Below are 26659 nucleotides of genomic sequence, written 5' to 3'. Positions count from 1 at the left end.
GAGATAAGACAGTAGCTATATGCAGCATTTTAGGTTCTCAGGCTGCTTACCTTGAGGTGTTAATTGTCTTTGCTAAATGCTTCTAGGAAGCTTCTGGGAATGGGTTATTTTTTAGAATCAGGTGTTCTGGGAAAGTATCTGCATTATAATTAGCTGCTGACAGGATCAGTGGCAATTTGCACTGGGGTCTTCCAGAGGGTTCTGTTCCTCCCAGTAAAGTATGGCATTACTTGAGAAGGAAATAATGACTGTGATTGGAAAAGTGGAAAAACATTGGTTTCTGGGCACACCAGCAGATGAGCAGACATCACCCCAGCTGCAAGCAGCGTGTGCTCGTGCAGCACTGCCTGATGTGCAAGCAGCTCAGTGCAGAGAGGTGGGCAAGGAGCAGGTGCCCCAGGACTGCAGAGGAATGTAACTGGAAGTCACCCAAATGCAGACAGCTGAACCAAGCCAGCCACCTACACAGGGATGGCTTTGAGAAAAAACACCACATTGTTCCCAGGGCTGATTTTTTCAAAGGCTCTTTGTGCATCGCCTTAATTCTGCCCCCTTGGAATAACACAAGTTTGCTACTGATTTCAGCAAAAAGAAAACTATGCTAGAAAACTAATCAAAAAACACGTGGGAAAAAAAGTGCTTTTCCATGACTAGAAAATTCAGGTAGTTCTTGCTTGCAAGCACTAACTGGAGAGCTTGCATCCTGACTCTGGAGCTGCTAAGCAGCAGCATGAGTTGAGGGATGCGATATGATAGCAGTTACTTGAAAGCAGCACCTTCAGGGAGCTGTCAGCCCTCATGCAGGGAGAGCATTATTTTTTCCTTTGCTAACACTGCAGAGCTATTTTCTCTCTTTATGATGTTATTCTTTGAAGTTTTCTTTATGAATTTCAGCATGTTTCCCGAAGAGCATTGTGCACATAAAGTTACCTCCTCCATTCAGGGCATTTACTTTGCATAACACAAAGCATTAAATTAATGAAAACAACCCACTAGAAGATGAGATCTCCACAGGAAAGGGTTTTTTTAGAGCTATTACTTCAAAATGGTTATTAATAGAAAAGAGACTGCTGGTTGTCTGATGGCAACAGCAGGAAGACAAAACCAGTTTATAATCAAAGCAAAGAGAGACACTGCAGAACCCCATGGGCAGATGCAGGTTTGTTTGTGCCCCACGTATCTCAGCTTTTAATGCCAGATGGACTTCAGGAACAAAATCTCCTTCAATGTCCCACCTTGCTGCAGCAAATTCTGAGCTGAGCATATCCCTGACCTGGAAGGACACAGTGAGCAAAGGACTCAGTGCCTCCCAGCAACCCCAGCACAGCACTGCCCTGCAAATAAACCCAGCAAACCCACTTCATGTGTTTGCTCTGCAGTGCCCTCATCTCCACGGATGAGCACCCAGATGTCACCTGTGCTCAGGGAACAATCTTGCACCAAGAACATCAACTGCTTAATGTAGGAAGGAAGACATGTAATTAAGGGGAGAATTGCACAGTATTTTGCCCCAACCTCTGCCTACATGTCTACAACACCCAATCCATCACTTTTTGCATTAGAGGAGCTTGTCAACGGCTTGTTCAAGATGAGATTATGACAGTAATCCTACAACAGCCTTCCTGAGCTATGGGACAATTCAACCATCCTCAACACAACTGACAGAAGCAGCCTTGGCATAAGCAGTCATGGGATGTACAGTTAGACAAAACAGGCATTTTTCTTGCATTTTTCAAAGGGCCGTGGGGGAGGGAGAAGGTCTAATTTTAACAAAAACCATGTCCCTCTTTTCTCCTCTAGTGACTGACTTCTCTGCACTGTTGGAGCAGAGCCCAGCCCAGCCCCCATCTATTGCCATACTATCCTAGGGGCTGTACACACAGCATGCATAGACCTCTCAAAGCATCCAGTCCTAACACAGAGGAAAAAATGGGCTTCAAGACAAGAGCTGTTCTCCTTTAACAACTATGGCCCTGCCTTGTACCTCCTGTTAATCAACATACAGAATAATAGGATAGAAACTACGATCTTGAGCACAAGGAAAAGCAAATCCCATTACAGACCTTGTTCATCCCTCTATCAGCTAAAGGCATCATCCCCATGAAAAGGCTTCAAGTTTATCAGTCAGAGCTCAGCACTGCTCCCAGTCTCTCTCAATCTCCTCTGACTTTAATTTAACAGCTCTTGGTTAATTCAGTTAACTGTTCACCCAGCTGCATGCATGCCAGGATGCTGAGAATAAACCATCTACAGTCACGGATTGTTTTGCTTTTTAAAACATATAGAAGGAAACCATGACTTTGGCAGCAACCGTGCTAGAAGTCATTAAACACAGCACATTCCAGCTCCAGAAGCACAGGCACAGCTGTGAGGAAGCCCAGGTCCCCAGCCCAGCAGGGCAGAGCCCTGAGCCTCCATCCAGCAGGGCTGCATCCCCCTGGCTCCCTGTGCAACCTTGCTGGAGCTGTGGGACAGCACTGGGGTTCTTCTGCATGATTCTATTTCTGCTCTTGCAAACTGCAGCCAGTTCAAGCCATCCATGATACGGCCTCTACGATGCAAAGTGTGTCCTTGCAAGTAAATTCAAAGCGAAGCCTCAGAAGATCTGCAAGTGGAGCTGCCTCCCCCTGAGCCAAAGGCTCCCACACAACCAAGCAGGAATTTCAGCTTGCACTGGGCCAAAATTCCTCAATTTTCTCCAAAGAGCAAACAGCTCCTTGCTCAGAAATCTAGTTTGACCTTTCATACTGCTTCAGTTCTTCTGCTCCGTAACCAAAAAGCAATGCTGTACACCACTGCCTTCTATTTTTGCACGATTCCTGTATGGAAATGGTACAGACCACTGAAGTGAAACAACACAGATGATGTCACACAGCTTTGAACACAAACTCCTCTCTAACAACAATGCAAATTAACCTAGAAGCTGGTTCAGGTATGTCACAAGCCAAGCTGGTTGTGCAGGGCAATCTGAGTTTCCTTGAACTTCTGGTGTTGCTCACTGCATTATCTCTGCCTGCAGAATTTACTCCACAGCTTTTTATTCCCTTATCACCAGCTGCTTTCCTGCCCCAGCCTCAAGAACATTTCACATCACAGAGGAGCACAAATGAGCTAAATATACATATTTATATTTATACACACAGACCCCAATCCAAACTCTTTGGCAATCTGGCTATTCAGCAGAACACTTGCAGAGATGGGATTTTGGATGCATGGAAAAGGAGCAGCAGCCTCCCCTGACCAACAGGGACAGGATAACTGCAGAATTCCTCCAATGTCTTCGGAGCCTCTTGGCAAAGTGTGAACTCACCATGAACCAGAACAGGGGATCTTCCACCTGTAGGCCCCCACTGACCTCACGCTAGGCAACACAGGAGGATTGGCAGGAGGAGAAGAGAAAGGTCAGTATCTCAGCTACATTGCACCAGGATGATAAAAAGCAATCTGCTCTTGGGTACGGTGAACTAATTAAGCAGCCTATCCGCAGCCTGTGTTCCAACCCTTTTTGAGCAGCAACTGCAGTTGATTCATAGTTATATTTTTGAAAATACGTTGTAAAAATGTTTCCCCATGAGCTAAAGGGAACAACCTCCTCCCTCTGTCCAAGGAGACCATTTCCTGCAGAATATCGTTTATAAGGACAGCATCCATTCATGGCAGAGTGGTGGCCCTGAATGGGGCTGGAGGACTGCGCTGCCCCATTGAGCGCTGCAGTGGGAGAACAAGCCCACAGCTCCTCTCCTCTGCTGGCTTGAAAATAATAATAATAAAAAAATAAATAAAAGTGGCTAAGGTGCATAATAAAATAAGCCCCAAGCTCCCTGTGCCAGCTGTCCCCACATCAGCCCAGGCTCGTGAGTCACAGCCACAATCAGAGCCCAGGCTCCCGCACAGGAATTTTGCCCAAGCCTCCATCCGCCCAGGAAGAGCACAGTTATGACACCAGAGGCTCCATTCGAGACAAACGTAATCTCCTCAGATAAGGTCTGTCTGTGGTGAAAGGAAATTGGCTGCTTTGTTTCAGGCCGGACCTCCGCTGTCAGGACCTTTGTGCATGCACTTGCATCTCCTCCGCAGAGCCCTTGGAAAGGAGGCAGCTGTCCTCGTGGAAGCAAACTCAGAAGCCCCATCCCTCAAAGCCTGATGTTAATGAAGAACAACCACCAATTAGCAATCCCCTCCTTGGGGGTTTCTGAAGCCTGTCTGAGAGCAAAGTGTTCGAGTCTAACAAAACAGCTTTGGGGTCACTGGGGCTATTCAAGCCCTGTGTTGTTTTCAGGGCTTCAAATGACGTAGAGAGATCTGGGAAGGCTTCACAGATTTAATCCAATTCCCACAGAGTTCAAGACTCAATTGCTCACCAACTCATTCTATCCTCAAGGGTTTTTTCTTAACGTTTGGCTTATGCCCTCCTGCTTTTATTGCTACCTCAGCTTTTAAAAATATTCTTACTAAGTATTATTTTAAAGGGAAACATATGCTACAGTCCTTGTGGACAAAATAGATATTTTAAAGTATTTCCCATATTGGGAATGAAGATCCTGGACATCTGAGAAGCCCTCTCACAGCCACTAGCTTTGGGCTATGCTAAGGAAAAATGGGAGACAAGAACAGAGATGTCTTAAAAGAGAGCCGGGAGAGACCCCAGCTCAGGGGCCACCTTCCCACCCTATTAGGCTATTTCATCCTTTCCTGACTGAAAAATATTCCAGTGGCATTTTCCAGCTCTGCCCTTCTGTTTCAGTGACCTCATCTCCCAGTTGGGACTTATTCTGACTCACATTCCCTTGAATTTCAGTTAGCTTGGATCAAAACGTCAGTATTTTTTCCTCTTATGTCTAAGTATCATCCACAGCAACACACTGGTGTTGCCCTGTTCTGCTCTGAGGGCTCATTCACATCCCAATTACAACATCACTTTCAGCTGAGTCGACTTAAGCACTGATGACTTTTCTGCATCTGGTGCTCTCAGACACTGCTGTCACAGCCCCTGGCACCTTGACCACAGAGGGAAACAATGCACTGAACTCTGGGGACTCAACTACCTATGATTAGGAGAAAAACTTGTATGACATCATGGGACGTCCTATTAGTGGGAGTGCTCTGGCTGCACTGGCCTGGCCAACACCATTGGAAGCACACAAGCTGGAGCGTCCACACTATGAGCAAAGCCAAAGCTGGCAGAGGAGGCAATACTCCAACAAAGCTGGAATTTACCCCTCCTCCTCCTCATCCAAAATAGCCACGCTGCATGGAGCTCACTGCAGGGTCAGACAAGGAGAGCAGTGCCATGGGCTGGATGTGCCATGCAGGCAGCAACAAGAGGCATATCCCAAAAGCTCAGGTTAAGGCAAAGGAAATCCTATTGCCTATTAGTTCTGCCTTGGGTATTTATATATTTTTTTATTAATGCAAAGAACCAGACACTTGGTTATCAAACCTATAGCCAAACACAGGCAGCGTGCAGCCCAAGGACAGCCGATGCACTGCGACAAGAGCTCAGCAACTCCCAGCCCCGTTCATTGCTCTGTGTCTGCTCCCACCCCGCTGCTGAGCGGAAAACAAACGCTGCTAACTCACTTGTCTGCAGCACATTATGTTTTGAATTATTTACTGCCACCCCAATCGGAAGAAAAAAGCATTTCTCTCTTGGACATAACGAGGAACACATTTCCAGTACTTAACAGCTGGAAGCTGGAGAGGTAGCCAAAGAAAATCCCTATTATTTTTTTTTTTCCCTTTAAAGTAAGCATCTGGAAAACTTGTTTGCTGGGGAAGAGAAACGCTCACAGACTGACCCAGGGAAAGTGTCAGTTAAACCCGGGCACAATTCAGAGGCAGGAGCTGATAAGATGGCATCATCAGCACGATACCAACCGCGTGTTTTCGGACTGCCCCCAGCAGCTCAGCTCCAGTAGGGCGAAAAGAGGCTGCTTGCATTCAATGAAATCCAGCAACTCCCCCAGGCAGACATTTTCAGCACTATTTCTGTCAGCCACTAAAGTATCAGAGAACTCTAATTCCTACCCCATATCTCACCAGCTGCCCAAACATCTCAACCAAATCCCAAACACGTTGTCCCCCTATTGCTCTTTACTCCTTAAGCGCACCCCGAGGCCTGGAGCTGATCATTTCCAAACCACAACGCATTGAAGCTGCTGCCAGGCCGCCCAAACGGGGCTCTGCTGGAGGCAGCTCTGCCCGGAGGCTGCAGCAGGTCCTGCTCCTTGTGCTCCCAGAGCAGCTCTGCTCCCAGATGCAATGCCTGCTTTTCCCAGAAGCGCGAGCAGCTGACCAGGGCAGAACTGTTCTGCTTCTGCTGGGCTGCCTGGGAAAATGTTCCTCTTCTAAATTTCATGACAGGTTCGAATTCTTTCAGAGGGAGGACTAACGCGGGGTTGTTTTTCTTTAAATATGTGCTGTGTTATTTTAACTAATAACAGGAAATCGGTGGCTCGCTATGTGGTGGGATTGCAGCAGTCCCTCTGGGCCAGGCTGCTGACTGTCCCCAGCACAGCCCTATGCTGCGCTTTCAGCAGCCCCCAGGCACTTCTCTGAGGGCCCAGCTCTAAAGGAAAGAGGGAAGGCACAGTCAGGGCAAAGCCTTCCCCTGTGCCACATCCTATAACTCCCCCATCTCCTGCAGCTGTGAGGAAACTTGAGTTTAAAGCCTTTGTTCAGGCCTCCTATCTCCCCAAGACTTTAAAGGCGATTCCAAAATGAACTGTGCTATCTCCCCTGCCTTGGGGATGGGTGAAAAGCCTCCCTTCCCTTACTGCATCACCGCCTGCAACTTACCAGCCACTTGGAGAAAAGCAAATGGAAGGGTTTTTTTTTTTTTTTTTTTTTTGGAAGCAGAATTCACTCATGCTGTTTTCCAGCATTCAGTTATCAATCTCAGCAGGCAACCAGGCTGTGCCAGAACAAACAGGACATCAAATAAACAATGCATTAAGATGAAGCGCGCTGTGGACGCGTGCAGTCACTCCGCTCCTACAGCTCAGCCACCTGCAGACACTTCACCTTGCTCCATGCAGAGGTTTGCTTTCCTCCACCCCACCCCAGGGCTGCCCTGCAGGTCCTTTCACTACAGACAGCACCTCCAGCTGCTGACAAGTCCAGTACAAATGCAACAGCTTTGCTTAGCTGATGCTTTCAGTGCATCTCCAGCTATCCTGCTCAGAAATGTATCAGCACAGAAAGAGGCCAACTAGAAGGAACATTACTCTTGTTAGTGCTTCTGCTCAGACAGTACCCAGCACCAGAGGAAGAGGCACAGCCCAACCTCCCCCAGCCCCAACACTCAGAACAGCAGTGTGCTTGGGGACCTGCTTATGACCCAGATTCAGATCCTGGCAGTTCCTATTCACTGTGCCATGCCGGCCGTGTGCCCAGCAGTGCACCTGTTCCCCTCTCCCTTTCAGCAACCTGACCCCAGGGCAGCTATGCTGTGAATGTGCCCACGTCCTGTCCCAGCCCCAGGGACGCCGAGCCACATGGGATGGGAACGCTGAGCCACACCAGGTTTCACTGCTGACGTGAGATGGAGACGTTAGGATGTAGGTGAAATAAACCCCAAAGCTGGTATCACAGGCAGCATCCCAGCAGCAATCTCACATTTCTTCCTTCCTGGTGGTGTTGTAAGTGGAAGGAGATCTGTCCCGCCAGAACAGAAACCCAAGCCTCTAACCCCACTCTGCCTGGAGAATAGCATCACTGGGGAGGGGATTTACCATACTCTCAACACAAGAAAAATGGCAATTCAAGCAGCACTTGTGGGCCCAGCATAAACACAGGTTACACAATCAGCATGCCTCCAATAGTCAGACACACAGCCTCCCTGCCCCAGATCTGCTGTCGGGATGGGAATGGGCAGCACCCAGATGCAGGTGGGGATGGGAATACACAGCACTGCTGCAGAAAGCAACCGCATCCACACCGCTCCTCTGAGCCACACAGCTGGAGCAAAGGAGCCAGGCTGTTATTTTGGAAGCAGCAGTAGCACTGTTGTAACATGTCATGCTTCTATGAGATTAACAAGAAGCTTTTAATGACCTGGTGTGAATATCCCAAAACATTTCTACAGCAGCTGCAGACAGCAGCCATTTAACTTCCATTCTCTGCTGAATGCTTGCAGATCTCCTAAAAGCAGGGAATATAATTTAGCATTCACTGCATGTAACAGCAATATAAGCACTGTGGGGACAATAAGTGGCTATGGGGACGAGTGGCAGCACACAGCAGGATGCACGCTGCCCCAAGAGGGATTGGCTCACAGGCATTACATAGCTGTATTGACAGGCCAAGGGGCTGCGCTGCAAAGTTCTGCTCCCAGGGGGAGATTTATAAATATTTTCCAGGATAAACACTTGTAAACAACATCTTTCAACTTATCCCAGACACGAGTCCTGATCTCCTGCTTTCAAGGAGTCATCATCTTCAAAGGAGGGAGGCAAACCATCCATGCAAGCAGGGTAGCTACAAGCTATCTGTGCTGTTTGGCACCCATCTCCAAAGCCATGCAGTGGGCAGTGGTACCCAATGGTGTGGCTGCCAGGTGCAGTCCCTGCATTGCTCCCAGCACTGCTCCCAGGGAGCACTGCCTGGCAGCCTCTAGAAATCAGATCTGCCCATGGAAATGCGATCGCTGCGAGCCTCTGCTGCTGAGGGATGGGGTGACATTCTGCTAAGATCAGAGCAAAGCAGGCTGGCATCTGACTCCGAGCCTGACAGTTCATGAAATCAATATACGGGCCGTGGTAGAGATTTCACCTCCTCTGCTCTTTGAAGAGCTCGCTCCCTTCCCCCTCGGCTGCCCATGAAAGCAGACACTGGGTGGTCTCTTCCAAGGCTGTAAATTGGCTTGTTGAAAGGCTCAGCAAAAGAAAGGTCAGATGCCTTATAAACTGAGCAAAACCAACACTGCTAGACAACTATCTGCATGTTATTCAAAGGACATCCACATCCATGCTGCTGCCTGCATCACAGCAGGTGTCATGTTGCATCCAAACACAACCACAGGTTGTTGCACAGTGTACAACAGTGTGCAAAGATGCACCATGCCCCAAACCTTCCATTCTGGATGTAAAATAAGGCAAAGGTGTAGTGAGCTGTGGAGCTGCAGCCTGTCACTGTGGATGGTGATGTTTCTCTACAGCAAATATGCCCTCTTAGGAAGCAAAGCTCAGCCTCTGTGCTCCCTCACTCCAGCAGTCAGGAAATATAGCCTTGCAAGGAGCAGCAGTAAAATCCTTTGTTTTTCCCACCCCTGCAGGTTCAGTCACCGGAGGGCAACACCATATACACACCCATAGGCACAGAGATCCAGAGCAAGGGGCTGCCAGGTAACCACACACTGCAAAGCTTCTGCTGAATGCCTTCAGTAGGAAAGGGAAAGAAAACAAAAGCAACAACCACAACACTTCTAATCAGAAACCATGACTTCATGAAAGCAGGTGCACCCACCTTACAGACAGTGCTTGGAGTCGCCAACTGAATGGCCAGCAGAGCTCCATCCCATCAAAAGACCACAAGTGCAGATGCTTACCAGGTCCCAGTCTGCCTATGAATACCAAAGTGCCGTTCCCAAACTTCACAGCATCCTTATTCTGATGATTGGCCAGAAGGACATGGTAGCAGGAATAAAGCCATACAGTCACTTGACAGCAGCCTTCAAGCCAATTTTCAGCTCAACTCACATCAGCCTTGTGCTGAAGGGACCTGCTCCAAACCCTACTTCCTCAAATCCTAAAACCAAGAATTGCCTTGCAGAACTTCAGCTGCCCAGCAGGCCAGAAAAACCCACAAACCCTATGGGTGCTCTACCACACTCAGCCTTGCCTTTCTTGGTAAGTCATGTAGCATCACTGCAGTGCAAACACATTTACAGCTTGCTCAGCCCCTCCTGCTTCCCTGCTCTCACTGCCCAGCCCTGGAAAGGAACAGAGATAAGGGAGTGCTAGAGAAACCACAAGGGCTTAAGAAAGCTATGATTTAGCAGAGATAAAAGGCCTGGGTGTGTAAGCACAAAGTGCTGAAAGAACCGACCACCAGCAAATGAAGGCTGCGCATGGGCACGTGAGCAGCACGTATCCAGGGTGGGAACATCACACAACTAATCCTTATTCTGGCAGGTTAAAAACAAACCTTTAAGCAATGGCATTGCTATTCTCATGGCACCCCAGACTAATGGCACACATCCAGCCAGCACATTCCATAGAGAGGTGCTGTGCAGATGCTTGTGATGTCCAAGCAGCCCTGTCTGTGCCATGCTTCAAAGGGCTGGACAGAGACTGCTGTAAATGGGCCCATCATAACTGGGGTCACGGAGCCCAAACCAGCTCCAGCCTCCTACCCAGTATACCCAAACCAAGCACACCAGCTGCCAGCCCCAGTGACCACATAAAGCAGGGACAACACTTTGGTGCAGCCCTTACCCCAAGTACACAATTCCCCAGGTTTCTCAATGAGACATACTCATTTTTCACACTGTTAAGGGAAAAGCAAACAGTTTAAATGTTTCAGTCCCTGTGTTAGGCTCTCCAGCACATTTGCTGCCTATCTTATCAGCACAGCTTTAGCAGCCTTTCTAAGTTGTTTCAAGACTTTGGCCTTCAGAAACCTGGAAGGGGGAAGGGTGGAAAAAAACCCTCTATTAACACTTACCAAAGCACAGCACATTTTCAAGAGGACATTCCCAGCATCCAGAGCAAACGTGTTCCTGACTGTATCTTCTACACGCTGTTTAAGTTACAGTAAGTAACAGCAATGCAGATTCATTGCTCAAGACAGTGTCAGCGTTCTTATGAGCACAACCAAAATGGAGAAGCCAGACAAAAGAATACTTGTCTCTGGGATCTGCTCATGATTCTAGCCTGCCCCAATAGCCAGGCACCTGTTTCACTATGTGAAAGCTCTCATCCTCCCTGTGCAGCCCACTGCTGTGCACTCAGAGCCATGGACATTAGCACTTGGACCACACCAAGGAGCCAAAACTCAGCCCCTGCAGTTTACTGCTTTTCTTGGCATCACCACTGCAGGTCTGAATTTGTTACAAAAGAGGCTTTCTGCACTCACAGCAGGGCTTGGATGCCACCCAGCTGTAGTGTGGCAAGTGGTTCAGGAGTAACCATCTTCCTACCCACACAGCTGAAAACTCTGGTCTGCCACAAGCTCAGCAATAAATAAGAAAAAAAAAAAAAGCCTGATTTAACCTTGGCAAGGCACAACTTGTGTAGTTATGACACAGCAATTTCACATCAAAGAGGATTTCAGACCCAGCCTGTCTGCAGCCCACCCAAGCCTTCTCTTTCCTTGCATTTATGGGATCAAAAAAAGAAAAAAAAATTCCAGTGTCACACTTGATGCTTCCAGAGCTGCAGGAAATCCACTCCAAGTCGCATGCCAGCTCCAGCTCTGCACGTTTCCTTGGGCTGTCCTTTCAGCAACTGGGAGAACAAAGCAGCCTTGGCAACTGGCCACGCTACAAGCAAATATTTCCCCCACTCTCTTGAATGAAGTGGATATCCTGTCACAAACCTGAGCACTTGGGAAGGGTAAGGAGGGGAAGGAAAGGGAAAATGATGGATAAGCTAAAAATTGGCACCAAGTGAGAGGTCTCAGCATGCCACCAAAGACACTGAAAGGATTCTGTTTTAAATAGCCAAATGCTGAAGGCTCACACAAACTTCAGAAGAGCTCCAACTTGCTGGCAGCTAAGAGTGATATACCTGAATCTTTCCTCTGCTGGATTTGGAGGAGAATACGGATGCTCCAACTCTGACATTGGACTTCTGCCTCTTTATGATCCCAACCCTGTGAGGACACAAAAGCAATTTCCTTTCTGCCCATTTTCAGGGCCAGGCGGTGACTTTGGAAGGTCCTTTTCAGTGCCACTGGCACAGCAGCTCTAGGTCCTGCAAAGGTAGAAAACCTGGCTCCACAGGGTCCCTCCGAGCACACAGCCTTGCCATCACAGATCACATTGCCTCAGCAGTTTTTTCATCCTCCCTCCAGAATAGGAATCCTGGCAGGGATTACACCCCAGAGCTCTGGCTCCCAGGTTGGACCATGGGGATTTGCTAATAAAGTCTCAGAGAAACTGACTTCTTGCACCATGGATGAGCTCTGTGCACCAAGCCTAGATTAAATCAAGCTTCCAGACATTTCAGCAGTATCAGTGGCTGTATTTTTTGTAATTCCTCTGCACAGTTCCTGCAAGCCTCAGCAACACTGTGTTTAAAGCTTCAATTGTTAGCAGATTTCAACAACGTCAAACCTGACACGTGCAAGCAAGCTTATTCTTTTAAAAATCTGCACTAGAGCCATGCACTATGTTAGCATTTGTCAGCAAGTTTCCTCACCATGATACTGCCATTCAGAGCCAGGTTAACTGACCCAATAGCAGCACATACCAGGGCCACAGCAGGATTAACATTCCCAATGCCACTAACACCAGCAGTCTGCAGCTACAGCGTTTGCACAGCGGTTCTTGCTGCTGTTTGGACATATGAAGCTCATCAGAATGTGGGCTTTGTGCTCACACACGCCCCAAGAACCTCCTTGTATCTGCAGCATCATTTACTGAAAGTTGAAGTAAGCTAATGTCAAGGCAGAAAGCAATTACTGTTAAATAAAGAACAAAAAAAAAAACCCTATCCTGGAGTTCAGCCACAATCTTCATGCCCACTCTGTATCTGGGTGGATGCAGACTTTGCAACAGACTGAAAAAGGATTAAGCAGCAGCTTTAGCAAACAGGCAGGACAACAACAGCAAAGCCACAATGAAGACAGTGGTACAGATTTGTTTGCAGTTGCAAACCATAAACACAGACGTACAACTGCGCTCAAATACCAGAAAGCCACTCTTTTTCCTTCCTATCAGGGCTTGGCATCATATGCATTTAACTGGATCCAAGAGATGCCTGCAGCATCATGCTAACAGTTTTTTGGTCACAGGGCACGCTTCAATCCACAATGATGAAAACTCATAGCAACCCATAAATAGAGCTCAGCTGAGCATTTGCGTGTGTGAGAGCTCAGCAGTGCTCTTTATCCAAGCAGGAAAAGAAAGAAACGAGAAAGAAAGCAGCTAAAAACATGTGTGAAAAATGTGGCAGCTCCCAGGGTTTGGCTGTTTGCTTGTCACTGCATGAGTCAGGCAAACAATTGCTAAAAAGAGTCAGCATGCCAAGCAGAAGATGCAAAATTTATCCTCATGCAGAGGACACCAAGTAGAGCTGAGTTCTTACATAAAAGCTCTGCCAGTAAATCTGCTCCGTCAGAGATACTGTTCTCAGCATACACAGGCACAGCGTAAAAGCCATCAATGTATGCAACTCTTCCAGGATAAAGGCACCTTGTTTTGACAAACTATTCCAACTGCACACCACTCAACACAGACAAATGCATCTCTGCAACCAGAGCTTGGCTAACTTAACCCAGCTGGCACAGCCGCAGTTTCTTGAGGTAGACACAGCAGGAACAAGAGGCATGATGCTTCCTGCCACATCCACGAGCCACTCACCTTTCCCACAGTCATGTTCCCCCCAAGCCAAACATCTCCTCCACTCTGCTAGTCAATGGAGGGAAGGACAGGACAATCAAATTACCATCCTCACATCACTGAGGTCTCGAAGAGGACAGAGAAGAGAAGGGGATGCAGAGTCCCTAAATGACACTGACAGCCCCTCACTGCTTTCCCTATCCGCGGATGGCCGTCTTTCAGGCTTGGTGAAGCAAGACCAGAGCTCTCAGAGGAAGCTTCCTAGCTTCCTGTGCCGCACAACAGAAGCTGGCATCACACAGACCCACCTTCCATTACCAGTGACCTCATAGTAACAAAAGCCTTTTTATAGTCACACTTGGCAACCCCTTCTATGGAGCTCAAAACAAAGTAATTCCTGCTGGCCTTGTGTAAGTCTCTGGTGATCTCATCCAAGGGAGCTCCAAGCCACCAAACTGCCCTTGCCTTGTGCAGTCACCCATGTGCCAGGTCCTGTCCGCCTCTTTAGATCTCCCCATATCACACATCCCTCTTCCTACCTCTTCTCTCTATCCATCCCCTCAGCATTCCTCAAGAAGCACCTACTCAATTACCAGCTCTCTGTGATTAGACCACAACTCCCCAGTTAGCTACTGCTTGTCCTCAGCCCGCTCAGAAGCCTTCAGAGAGACTCTCCTGCCCCATCAGCCAGGCACTGCCTCTCACCTGGTGCCTTCCTGCTGGTCTCTCTTTTGTCACCCATCAACAATGCACTATTTATTGCACTGCTTGGCACCACACAGGGGAAGGGAGATCTGGAATTTGAGGAGTACTGAATCCAGAAAACAGGAAACGAAGGATCAAGGCTAGGCATAGCCTGGGGGCCCATGTTTATGACTGTAATAAAAGGATGAGGCAGAGATGAAAGCAGGGCTGAGCCAGGCGTGATGGAGCATGGAAAGAGAGGTGTGGGGCAAGGTAAACAAAACAGCTTTGGAAGAGCAGGAGTTGGCTGGGCAGATGCATACTTAGCAGCTTCCACACTAGCCAGTGGGGTCTGAGAGAGATCAGGACTATGATGGAGCTATGGAGGGCAGGAACAGCTACCAGAAAGCTTTCCTAGGAAGCAGCAGCTGCTCACTTGAGAGACTTCTCATTGTGGTCTGGATCAAGTGGTATCAAGTGTGTGATGCCACAAGATGAGTGCATTTCCCAGCCCATGTCTGGGCTGCATCTATAGGCCACAGCCACAGCACAGACCCAAGAGGGTGTTCAGCAAATAGCTTTGTACCCATCAGTCTGGAGCTTTGCAGGCTCCAGGTTGGTGACAGGCTGCACACAGAGCGGCAGAGATAAATGCATTGTTCCGGTTTTTGGAGATAGGACAAGCAAAATTACAGAAAACACAAAGCCAAGTGCTTGGACATCATTGCACTCCGTGTCAAAGTGGTGAAGCTCTGCTTCCACTGTGTACCCTGACCTTTACAAATCAGCTCTGTCTGAAGCAGAAAAACACAGCTCTCCAGTAATCAGAGGCTGACCCAGATGGCTCTGGTTGGTTTTAACTTGCCGGGTGCAATCATAAACAGGGCAGACAAAGCCAACCCCAGAGCACACTCACACCCGACCCAAGGCACACGCTTGTTTACCAGGCCAGCCAAGCAGGCACTTTCCAGGAGAACAGCAAGAAATTACAAGGCTTGCCTTCCAGCTATTCATTACAAAGCAAAGCCTCCCATATGCCAGCTCACAGCTTGCCTGACCTCTCCCCAGCTCGCCTGGAGGCTTTCTCCTAATCTTTGAGGAATCCCAGGGAGCGGGGCAGGAACAGGCAGCCCAGCCAGGAGGGGAGCACGAGCCACCTTGCTTCTCATCACAAAGAAATTAAAAATAAGCAACAATTTATAATAAGCAACCTAGGAAGAAATTACACTGGAAGAATTGCACGAGTTTCTTTTCTTTAGAAACAGTAATTATCTTTTCATCAGTTGCTACCTGGAGCTGGGGGGGGGGGGGGGGGGGGTAGGCTGAGGCTGGATTTTTTAACACGTGAGTTCCCCATAGCTGGTTCAGGTCTGGGCAGAGCCTTGGGAAGATTAAGCAGTAGAAGCACAAGGGTCGTTTGTGCAAGATGTAAAAAGGACAGGCAGAAATAGCCTCCTTGTAGAGCACAAAAGGTGCCACAACGCTGAGTGATGTGCTCAGAGCCTACTGCCCCACCAGCTGCCCTATTCTCAGCGCCAGCAGCATGGCAGATGTGCCAGGCAACCGCAGTTTTTGGGGAAATCAAATAGTCCAAGTGAAATACCAATTACTCAGATGCAGAGAAGTGATTTTAAGCAGTACTGCTTCATGACTGAAGTAAACATAACACAGAATTCTAACTCGTACCACCCATGATTTACCTCAAAGTGATATTCTGCACATCTGCTCCCCTACAGCAACAGCAGTAACAAAGAAGAAAAGGAAAAAAAAAAAACCTGATCTCAGTCTTGGCTGCTCTGGATCCTGGAAATGGGAACTTGGCATCTGACTTGGCAAGGGTGATGAATGGGACGAGGATGGGTTTGCTCTTGCTGCTGGAGCACAGCACCCTGCTTGGCTAACAGCCAGGCACTCCCTGCTCACCTGAGTGGCTCTCGCACAGCCACTGGAGCCAGGAATCCTGTGGGAGCTGGCAGCGAGCACAGGAAGGGCTGAGAAAAGGCAAAAATCTCCCTCACTCGGGGGGGGGGGAAGGCTGCTGGGTCTGGGTCAGGGGAACTGGAACTTTGGAAAAACAGCCTTCACAAGCAAGTATTTAAAACAATAAAGGAGGAAATACAGTGGGAGAAGAACAACGCAGGCGGGCTCAGCGCCAGCCCCAGCGCTGCTCTCACACTCACACCTTCCCAGCTTTCCCCAGGGAAGCAGCGCTAACATGAGCATCAAGCGGGGCACATGTGGGAACAGCAGTGCTCAGCAGGCTCCTAAGGGAGCCACAAGCTCTTCCAGGTGGGGAGCTGCAGTTTAGAAGCTGCTAAGTGAATAGAGATTTCAGTCTCCTTTTGGAGATCAGGCAACTGCAGAGGACTCCACACAGGAGAAGAGGCTGTTGCTTCAGCTGTTGAAAGCAAGAAGGATTTCTGCTCAGCCTGCTTAACATGCTTTATTTTTAATACTGCTTTTGCTCCAAGACACAAAGAACTGTTTGGAGAAAAAAAAGGCCTTTGTTTGAGATTTTACGCCCCAGCCCCTTACTTAAGGTGCAAAACCCCACCATAAATGCTGCTAAGCCCTCCTACCCCTTTCCCACAGCAGTGCCCCAACACAATGATGAACTAGGAGTCCTTACAGTTAAAAAAAAATATTCAACGACAATTAAGTGAGAACTACATACAAAAATCCTCAAATATTGCCCCATTTTTGCAACACTTTCTGAGAAATACATGCCAGGCAGATACAGCAGTGCATGGTCCTGGGACAAGAGGAAGTTGTGCATTTGCTGGAGATGTGTGCTGACAACAGGAATGCAGAAGACATCCCCACTAAGGGGAAGGAAAGGGAGAGATTCATTTTAAGTTTCCCTCTGCGTCTAGCAAGAAAGAACAGGATACCATGGAGGGCAACAGGCATCAGTGATATCACCCAGCTGCAACAAGAAATCTCACAGCAACTGAAATAAGGGTGGAAATGGAAGAAGGTGAGAGAACAGAGAGGTTTTTAAGCTGAAATACCTTCTCTGATGGCCATCATCCCATCCCACCCCAGGCTTAGGGAATGCTCCATGCTATGATAACCACGAGCTCTCTCCTGAGATTTAACAAGTTTATTCACCAAGAAGTTCCGAATTAACTAAGCCAAGTAATAAACAGATTTATCTCTGTGCTGAAGGCTTTTGCTGGGGACAGGTAGGACAGCTCAGCCCTTTCCTCCAGCTGCCATCCCAGAGGCAGCCTGGAGTAGCCCTGCTTTATTTTCATCTGAACAGAACAGCCACAGGAAGACAGAAACTAAAGAGAAGATTTTATAGCGCTGTGACATGCCAGGTGCTGTGCTCTCATTCAGCAGTGTTCCTCCAGCATTAGGCCAATTGACATTTTCACCCAGTCCAGAACTTAATATTCATTAATGAGACACCGGGCCATTTCCTTCCTTCATTTCAGATGCTCCTTGCCGGGGAGCAGGGCCCTGCCAGAAGCTTACCCCTGACATCGAGGCTTTCAGACATAAATCTCATTCCTGACTACAACAAGCGTTAAATAGCTTGAGGCGTGTAAATCAAAACTCCCTGCAAAGCTTCAGTCGGAGGCTCTGCTGTTCCCCAGTGTCACCAGGCTCTGGGGGTGGGGGATGCAATCCCATCACCGTCTCACAGCAGTAATTAACCTCCAGCAAGCACTGGCACGAAGCTCCTGCTCTTGCACGACCGCAAGCATTCCTCTCCCCAGAGTTTACCATAAAGCACCGGCTATCCATAAACATCTCAGGGAAGGGCTGGCCTGGGTTCACCTTCACGCAAGGAAGATGTCAGCCCTGGCAGGACGCCAGCCATTCATAGCTCTGCGAGCCTCCTGATTTCTGTCAGCTCTGACTCAAGCGACCTACTTGGGGGGAAGAAAAAAAAGAATAAGTTTCCATCACACCCTTTCCTCCCCTCCACCCACTGCAGGATCACAGGGGACCATCTCCACAGTGACCGTGAGTCACGGTCTCTTGTCCCTCTGTGAGCACAGCAGTACCACAATGTACAATGGTGTTCTCCCTGAGCATGGCATCCTCCAATTGTTCCAGCCCGTGAAACCAGAACCGTGCTCCACCATGGTGCTGCAGTGCTGAATTTGGCTGCATACAAACCCATGCAGTCACCCGACCATTCATCCTAACCATATTAAAGCGCAAAGCATGAGCTCATGATTAAAAGCAGGAAAATAAAACAAGTATTCCCTATTCAAGCTTCTACCCCCAGTAGCTCCCAAAACCCATTTCACTTTGCTCCTTGGAGCAGTCTGTGTTATTTCTGATTCCCAGTCAGGCCTGACATAGGAACCATCACTGACTTCTCTTTCAGCTTTTCACCCTATAAAGATAAATCACCCCTCCCCACAACAGCACCAGCAGAAGCAAATCAGACCCCAGCCCCTCAGCAGATAACCAGGCACAACCTCCCCTTGTTGTGGCAGGAGCTCTGATCTGATTTTAACATCCCCGTGAGGAGAACAAGTTCCCAGCCAGCAAAAGCAGAGCCCAACAGGCTGCTTAATTAACTGCCCCTCTCCTACTTGCCACAGCCTTGCCAAACGCTGCAGAAACTCGATTCCAACCAGTAATTAAGCACTTATGGCACAGGAGGGACAAAGAGCAGGGACACAGGGAAGGGAGGGGGCTGACACCATCATCTCCCACCATGCTCCATTGAAGCTCTATGCTGTGTGCACTCTGGGCACTAGCAATTCCCCAGAGGGACAAAAAAGTTTCCATAGCCATCAGTTCCTTAAATTAAATCTTAATTGGTGCAAGAGCTCCCCAGAGGGTTATATGGAGCAAGGGGAGGACTTGTTTGTCAGCCAAAAAAAAAAAAAAAGCCTGCATTCAGACGTGCCTGTGAGGGTGTTACCTGCACAGTTTCACAGGTATCTGAGGAATTTGCTAACCTGGCTGCCAGGCAGTCTGCTCCAGCTCTCGCCCTGCAGACCTTGCTGGGTCCCAAGAATTCCTCTTTTCCTCTCTTTTCATCAGTCTCAACTTCAAGAAGAGGAAATTAGTGATTTACTAGCATTTCGTTTCTGTTGCCTGACCCACCAAAACAAAGGAGGGAAAAGCAAAGAACTGATTCTCCCTAGGAGTACAAACAGGCTATTACAGCAATTATGTGCAACATGGGCATACATTAAGAGAAAGCCACTGAACACTGATCCTTTAGGTTCATACTCCTGCTGCAACAAGTGCTCATTTTGCAAAGGCAGAAGTGTCACTGAGTGAGCTGTAGCCCCAGAGGAGCTCCCCACCAGATGCAAGCTGTGCTACCAACCTCATAGGAGTAATCATGCAACTCCATCCCAGGGTACAGAGTGCAGAGACTGCAAGCACACCCTCAGCACTCCCTGCCTGCTGGAAGCCACCTGAGATGCTGCCAAGATGCTACACTGGCTAAGAGGATTGGCATGCTGTGTGCTGCCTGGGAAAGCTGTGCCCACCCAGCTCTTGTGTGACACACAGTGCCCCAGGCACCAGAGGACATTTGGTGGTGCCATGTATAGCTCAGCTCCAGACAGCTGCAGTGCTGGAGTCAGACCTCTGACAGAGAATGATGACAAATGAGCTTTCATTCCATTCAAGTGGTTGAAAGCTGTCTGCAAGGTCAGTGCAAAGCTTCAGTGCCTGACAAGACTTGAAATTACCACAATCAGTGCAAGTTCCTATACTAAGGGGGCACTCAGCCCCTGAGCAATCACAGCAGCCACATTACCCATCCCAGAGCTGAACCATCCCAAGCAGCACAACTGTTAGGTCCATTTAATACAGAACGTCCCAAATTGGAAAGGACACATAAGGATCATTGAGTTCAACTCCAGACTGTAGGGTGATCCTGTGATTTGAAACAAGGTTGTTATTCAAAGCACAGGTCTGCATATGACACAGCCCATTCCTCCCCTCTTCACTACTGCTGTCTCCCTCCAAACTGCCCTCCAAACAGGACAGCCCCCCCAGAGATGCTTGGGGAACAGAACACCCCTCTGTAGTAATGCCACATAGCAGCAAGCAGCCCTCACCCCTCAGACCTTTGCGCCCCCGGTCTGTGACCCCTTCAGTTCCTGCAGCATCAGATGCTGACATCTTTCCCAAGCCAAGGAAGGTCTGAGAGAATAACCCATTTCCAGAGGAATGCTTCTGTGACTGAATGGGAGCAGCAAAGGAGGGCTGTGGGCTGGCAGCCATCGCCATTACAATGTTAATTCCCTCTGACTTGCCAGAATTAGAGACCAAGCATCCACTGTCATTCTTTGTCTTTTAGGGAAAGATTTTCAGCCTGGACTTAATGTTTTCAAATAACTTTACAGTTTTAACAAAGCCTCCTGCCCTGGATTAGATAAGGTTACATCTCACCCTTCCAGCTTCCAACCATCTACTGATGAACCTAAGAAGAACGGGAGGACAGGTCCTTGCCAGCAAAGCACGACCTACAACATGACTGAGAAGGACTTGGGTTACCTGTCCAAGGTCCAGAGTGACGTTGACCTGGTTGAACTCCAGCCCACGGGAGAGTGGGGGACTCTGCCACCAGCGCTCCGTCCCATCGATGGCGTTAGTTATGGGATGTGCCTTGTTGCTGTTTGCTGAGGAACAGATGTCACAGTACTGGCCCTGAGGGAAAGCACAAAAAATAAAACAACAAACATTTAACCGTGGCCAGGAAAGCATGGCACAAAGCAGGCAGGTACCAGAACAGTTCAGAATACAGTGTGAATAAATGTATAAACTTTTGGTATGCACCAATTTAGAGCAGGGACTGAAAAATGAACGTAAGAAAGCTCTGAAAACCCACAATAACTCAGTGTACAGTTCTGACTGCCCTAATAAGCACCCTTTCTGTATTTCACATAAGCACTGTGCATTGCCATTCTGAGCTCCAGTGCCACAAGGGCTGCTCTGCTGAACTGCCACTCACAGCCTTGGCAATACCCAGAGATCCCAACCCACACCATTCAGTCACTATGAACCCAGGCTGCCAGTTCTTCTGCCCAGCTCCCTGCAATCTGCTGCTTGTCAACCTATTCATTTCACAAGTACAGTCTTTCAGCTCCATTTTCAAGCTTAATAGTGTGGCAGCCAAGACCCTCACGCTGGTGATGCCACAATGCAAGGCCAGGAAGGGACAGCCCATGCTGTCACCCAGCCAGGGACCTGACTGCCATTGCACTCACAGACCCTCTTGTCTTGCTTTGGCAGCGTGGTGGCTGTCAGCCCCCTGGACACACTGCCAGAGAAAACAGCTCCACAACCTGAGCAGCCCCTGCTGAGCTGCGTCAAACAAAGCCCTGAGCTGCTCAGGGCAAGTCTTTCTTTCCCCTTGAACAGGCAGCTGAATCTGACTCACTCTTAAGGAACCCTGCAAGAAGCCCTGTACATCAGGGAGTTACTTGGTTCATGGAGCATCACTTCTGTCGCTTGAATTGCTGCCACAGACAGCCCGGAAGGTTCCAGGCAGTCTTCCTTTAAAAGGTGCAGCTATTCCCAGGCATGCAAGCTGCCTCTCCCAGCTGCTGCCTGCTTTAATATTACATCCAGTACAAGTTCTCAAGGCAGTTAGGCTCCTTCCTGCCTGCCCCCTGCCAAGGCAGAGGCAAGGCAGAGCCATGGGGCTGTGATTCTCCAGCTGCCCCAACCTCTGCAGGAATTGCACTGCACAAGAAACGGAGAATTCCCCACATTCTTCCCCACAGCCATGCTATTTGCGGGCAATTATGCAATGCAAATTGTGTCAAATAAACATGCCTTTTAATTAATTCTTCTGGAAACATGAAAATAGCAAATGGAGAAGTGCCAGAGCAAAGAATGGGGCAGATGGAAGCACCAGGTGGCCATGATGTACAGAGGGGAGCTCTGCTGCAGGACGCAGGGAAGGAGGAGGGAATGCAGACCAGATAAAACTGACCCACTGTGAAGCACAAACCTTTAAGGGGAACCGGTGCAACAGGTTGTGTGGAAATTTCTACTGCACAGTAAGGTGGGGGGAGAAGCAAGGCAAGGTTACAAAATGAGGATAAATAACAAAAAATAAAGTGTTTTCATACTTTAAATTCTTGCCACAGATGTGAAAGCCATTTTGAACCCAAAGTTCACATGGACAGGTGACAGCCAACTCGAGTTTAGCAAAGAGGGGACTAAAAATTAGGATCAGCTGTTATGCATTTGTAATGCTGATGTTATCCCTCCCCATGCTGGGCTGCCTGCAGGGTTAGCTGCCCATGGGTAACGTGTCAGCAGCTGAGCCAGGTTTGCTGATAAAAGCATCACTGGCCCCTCTGCTGCACCACTTGCTCATTAGCTATTTTGTTAGACCCAGACCTAATCCTCATGTGAATCATTCCTAGCTATTTGTACTTTAAAGCAGCTCACGCTCCTGCACAGCATGCCAGGTCTCTACGGGGAGATGAGAGTGTCTGACATCAGCAGAGGATTTTAATTAAAAAGAAATTGTGAGCTGCAGGCTCAGGGGGGACAGCAGGCTCAAGGAGCAGCAGGGGCATAGACATCACCAAGGTACGTGAGGGAAAGAGCTCCAGCAATACCAGGAGGCTGCAAGGCAGCTCAGAGGGCACAAACACTCCACTATCAAAGCAAACTGTAACTGGAGGGAGATAAGGAGGAACATCTGAATAAAGGGCAGCTTCCAGAGCCCTGCAAAGCCTGATCCCATTCCCCTCACATCAATAGGAGCTATTTCCCTTACACACAAAGGCTGCCTGGTGCTCTGCAGGCATGCTTGCCCCCAGGAGAGCTTTGTGCTGGGGTACAGCCCTGCCCCAGCCTCATCCCAAAACCACGGGGATGTGATCACAGGGCTGCTGAGGCAAAGACATGGGGCAGGAAATGGGAAGCAGAAGGTGCTATTCCAGATAAAAGTGTATGTTCACAAGCTGCTCCCAGGGCTATCTTTACTGACAAGCAACACAGCTCACACAGCCAAGCAGGTGCTGTCTCATCTGCTGTCTCTTTCACGGGCAATTACCCAGCTGCAGTTAGACCAAAAAGCTCCAGTCCTTTCAAACACAAGCACAGAAGAGACTCTCAGAGGCTCCACAGCAGCCAGCCCTCCAACCTGCAGAGACCCCCGGGCTGAGCCATCTCCCTCTGCTGTGCATGGAATGCAGAAAGATGGGGCTAGACAGACACTGCCCATGGGTGAGCACAGCATGGCCAGGAGCACTGCCACCAGGAGCCACCCAAGTACTGAGCAGGTTGGTACTGAGGAGATCCAGATCTCAGCTGCTGTAACACCTGGATAGGACCTCCTGTGAGCAGTGTGCTGCTCAGGCAGGTGCAGCTCTGTTGTATGACTTAAGAAGCAAAGGAGTCCTTTGCAGCAGCAAGGTTTGAGGGAAGATGAGTTGCAAAGGAAGGCAGAAGTATTGATTTAAATGAGCAAGGTTTTTAAGTTTTAAGGTATGTAATTGCCTCAATTAATGTTAATAACTGCCTTATTGTTGTATTAAGCTGAAACCAAGCCACCATCCATAAGCCTGATTTGCTGGAAGCAGCAGAACTGTCTCTACCCTGGAACAGACAGCTTACAGGCACCCTCAGCAAAGCTCCATGGGGATAACGAGCCTATAATATCTCCTCTTTGTCTCATCTTCACTCTGCATTAAAGTGGGATTGCCCATGCTGATCAGTGACTGGGATGAGGGCAGCAAAGCTCCACACAATTCCTCTCAGCACACCTCAGCAGCGTTCTTCATCACACCCTCACAGCCTGAAAAGCCTCCTGCAGCTAGAGCTGCTGTCTTCTGCCAGAGAGCCCCGAATAAAGCAAAGGAAACTCCCTGAAAAGGTTCAGAGCCTTCCCACAAGCTGTGCCAAAAACACTGCAAGTGCCTTTAGGGCAGTATTACTTTAGAAAGTTTGATTATCGACATTTTTAGAATATTAGGCTTTCAAGTCAATGAAAACTCTTTCCTGGAAGTCTACTGCAGCGTCAAGTGACAACAAGCAGAACACAGGATGGACTGAACCGATGGTTGCAATAATGCTACACTGGGTCCTCACTCAAGCAAATGCCCCTTCTCCACACTAACAGGCAGACCCTTGGGGTGTCCCACAAGGCATTCTTCTTGATGGAGAGTCCATTTTTATCACAATCACACCATGCCCAGACAGCAGAGCAGGCAGGTGGGTAAGGGAAGGGATCGGTGGGACAAGCAAGCACCAAGGACATGCACACAGAGCTCATTACTGTCACCTCAGCCTGCCTAAATAGAACACTTCCCTCCCACACCCCCATTGCTTTGGTCACCAAGGAGTGCTGAGCTCCCTAAGGTGGTTGAATGAGGAGCTCTGACCTCTGCTTCAGCCACTTGCTTCCTCTCCTCCCAGCTAGGTCTGTCTGTGCTCACGGAAAGCTGCCACAAAGGGATATTTCTAAAGCCCTCAGCCCAACCAGAGCCTCAGCCTGGGGAGCAGCACTGGATCAAAGGGACTTGTGCAGAGCTGCATCAGGGACAGAAAAGGCAGCTGGAACAGATCTGTGGCCAAGGAGCCCCATTGGGTGGCAGAAGGCAGGAGGATGTGACCCCCACGGTACCAAGGGATGGGCTGTGCTCAGGAGGAGCTGCAGCTCCTGGGTGGAGCAACCCATGTGCTGCATCCCAGCATCAGCATCCAGCCATCCAGGCTCACATCTACCAGCTTTATCTTACCCTCCTAGTTTTGATTGGCACATTATTCACTTTTTTTTTCTTTCAACTGCACATAGAAGCAGTTATTCTTTACTTTTCCTTACTGCCTTCCAGTATGAAAACTCACGTGCATGATGTATATGCACAACTATTTCACTTTCCTAGGGACTATTTCAGGTCCCTACTGTCTCCCAACAGAGCTCGATTTGCACTAATTTACAGCACAGCAGAATGAAACAGATCAGTTTAAAAAGCAGCAAGGCTCAGAGGAGACTATGCCAGCGTTTGCCTTCCAGTAACAACTTCAACAATTTCTATGACAAAAAGGACAAAATCCCACGTTGTAAACACAACAGCAGGAAAATTCCTAGCAGAGCACTGACTCAGGAGAATGCAGTCAGAATGACAAAAATGCTTCAAGAGCTCATCCCACAACAAAGGCAGCCCTAACAAAAGGACCAAGAAAGGCTCTGCTTAAGGAGCTGGCAGATCTTTGCTCTTCATCACCATCACATTGTGCTGCTGCACTGCAACAGGTGCCAGGCACCCGGAGTCTCACAGCAACACACGGCAGGGCTGGTGGTTAAGCTGCAGGCTGCACGTGGGAACTCAGCAGCTTTTCCAAGGGAAGAGGCAGCAGCAGGTCTGGAGTCCCTGCTCGTGGTCTACAACTGGTTTACAGTTCTACTTTCCTTAGAAGAGGACCAGAGCTGTACAGCACCTTTTGCCCTCCCCGTTCCTGGCTGCGAGCTCCCTCTGCTCTGCTTGAAATGGGATCCCTGAGATCAGCCACCTGATAAACGCGCCTTCTTCACCTTCTGCTCATCGCAATCCCACACCGATCCCAAGGAACAGAACTCGGACCCACGAGGCCATCCGCCCCCCACGCGCGCCCCAGCGATCCTCGTGCAGGCAGAGGGCCGGGGAGCCTCGCCCGGCATCGCACCGACGCGAAGCTCCGAGTCCTTTATAAATCACGCCATGGGAACTCGGAGAGCTTCGTTCACGTGCACAGCCCAGCAGCAGGGAGCACGTGAAGGGTTGGGGGCACGGAGCACAAAACCGACCCGGAGAGGATACCTAAGGGACGCGGCCCTCAGCCCCGCGACCATCCCCGACCTCGGCCCCCTACCTGGATGGTCTGGTTGGGGTCCCCCCCCGCCAGCGGCCCCCCCACCAGCTTGCAGTACAGATCCTCCACGGCACGGCGGCTGCCGGCCGTCCCCGCCGCTTCCTCGCCGCAGGTGGCGGAGGCGGAGATGCGGGTGCCTTCGGCCAGGTTGAAGTAGGGCGGGTGGAGGCTGTGCCCGTTCACGTCGCCAGGGAAGGAGGCGGGCGGGCGAGCGGCGGCGGGCAGCCCCGCTCCGAGTCCCAGCAGCAGCACCAGGAGCCGCAGCCCCCGCTCCGCAGCCCTCGCCATCTTCCCCGAGCCGCCCTCGTAGCGGGGGGTTGGGGGGGGGGAAAGGTAGCGGCGTCTCTCCCCGCTCCCGTCCCGCACTGCGCTCCGCGTCGTCGCGCCCGCGCTACTTCAGCCCCAGCGGCGGGGAGGAGCCGCCCGCCCCGCACCGCCTCCGGGGGCCCCGGTCCCGTCCATCCCCCCCTCCCCAAACCCGAAACCGGCCTCGCCCTGCGAACCGCCCCGAGATGTGGGGAGGAGAGGCTAAATGGGATGAAGGGATTTTTTTTTTTCCCTTTTTTTTTTTTTCCCTAAGAAAGAAAGAAAAAAAAATGAAAGGGACGGGATCTTCGCGGAAACAATGTGTCTATTGTAGCCGCGGGGCTGCGCTGCCCTCCTCCT

At 49.5% G+C, this 26659-nt stretch overlaps 1 protein-coding gene across 3 annotated transcripts in view; it reads right to left on the bottom strand.

Moving 5' to 3' along the window:
- LAMA5 (laminin subunit alpha 5) overlaps positions 1–26296 on the bottom strand; it is a 78930-nt gene extending 52634 nt beyond the window's left edge. For all 3 annotated transcript variants that reach the window (XM_042884828.1, XM_042884829.1, XM_042884830.1), the window contains exons 1-2: positions 25994–26296; positions 20675–20827 (exon numbers count right to left, since the gene is read on the bottom strand). In XM_042884828.1, the coding sequence (XP_042740762.1) occupies positions 20675–20827; positions 25994–26281 (441 nt within the window). In that variant the 5' untranslated portion in view covers positions 26282–26296. The remainder of the gene's footprint in view (positions 1–20674; positions 20828–25993) is intronic.
- Between the last annotated feature and the right edge of the window lie 363 nt (positions 26297–26659).

Source organism: Lagopus leucura, unplaced genomic scaffold (genome assembly GCF_019238085.1).
Source record: "Lagopus leucura isolate 7727_CA_CO unplaced genomic scaffold, USGS_WTPT01 Super-Scaffold_100045, whole genome shotgun sequence".
Taxonomy (NCBI): Eukaryota; Metazoa; Chordata; class Aves; order Galliformes; family Phasianidae; genus Lagopus; species Lagopus leucura.
The sequence above is the reverse complement of the archived record's forward strand: the minus strand, read 5'-3'. Positions and strand labels throughout refer to the sequence as shown.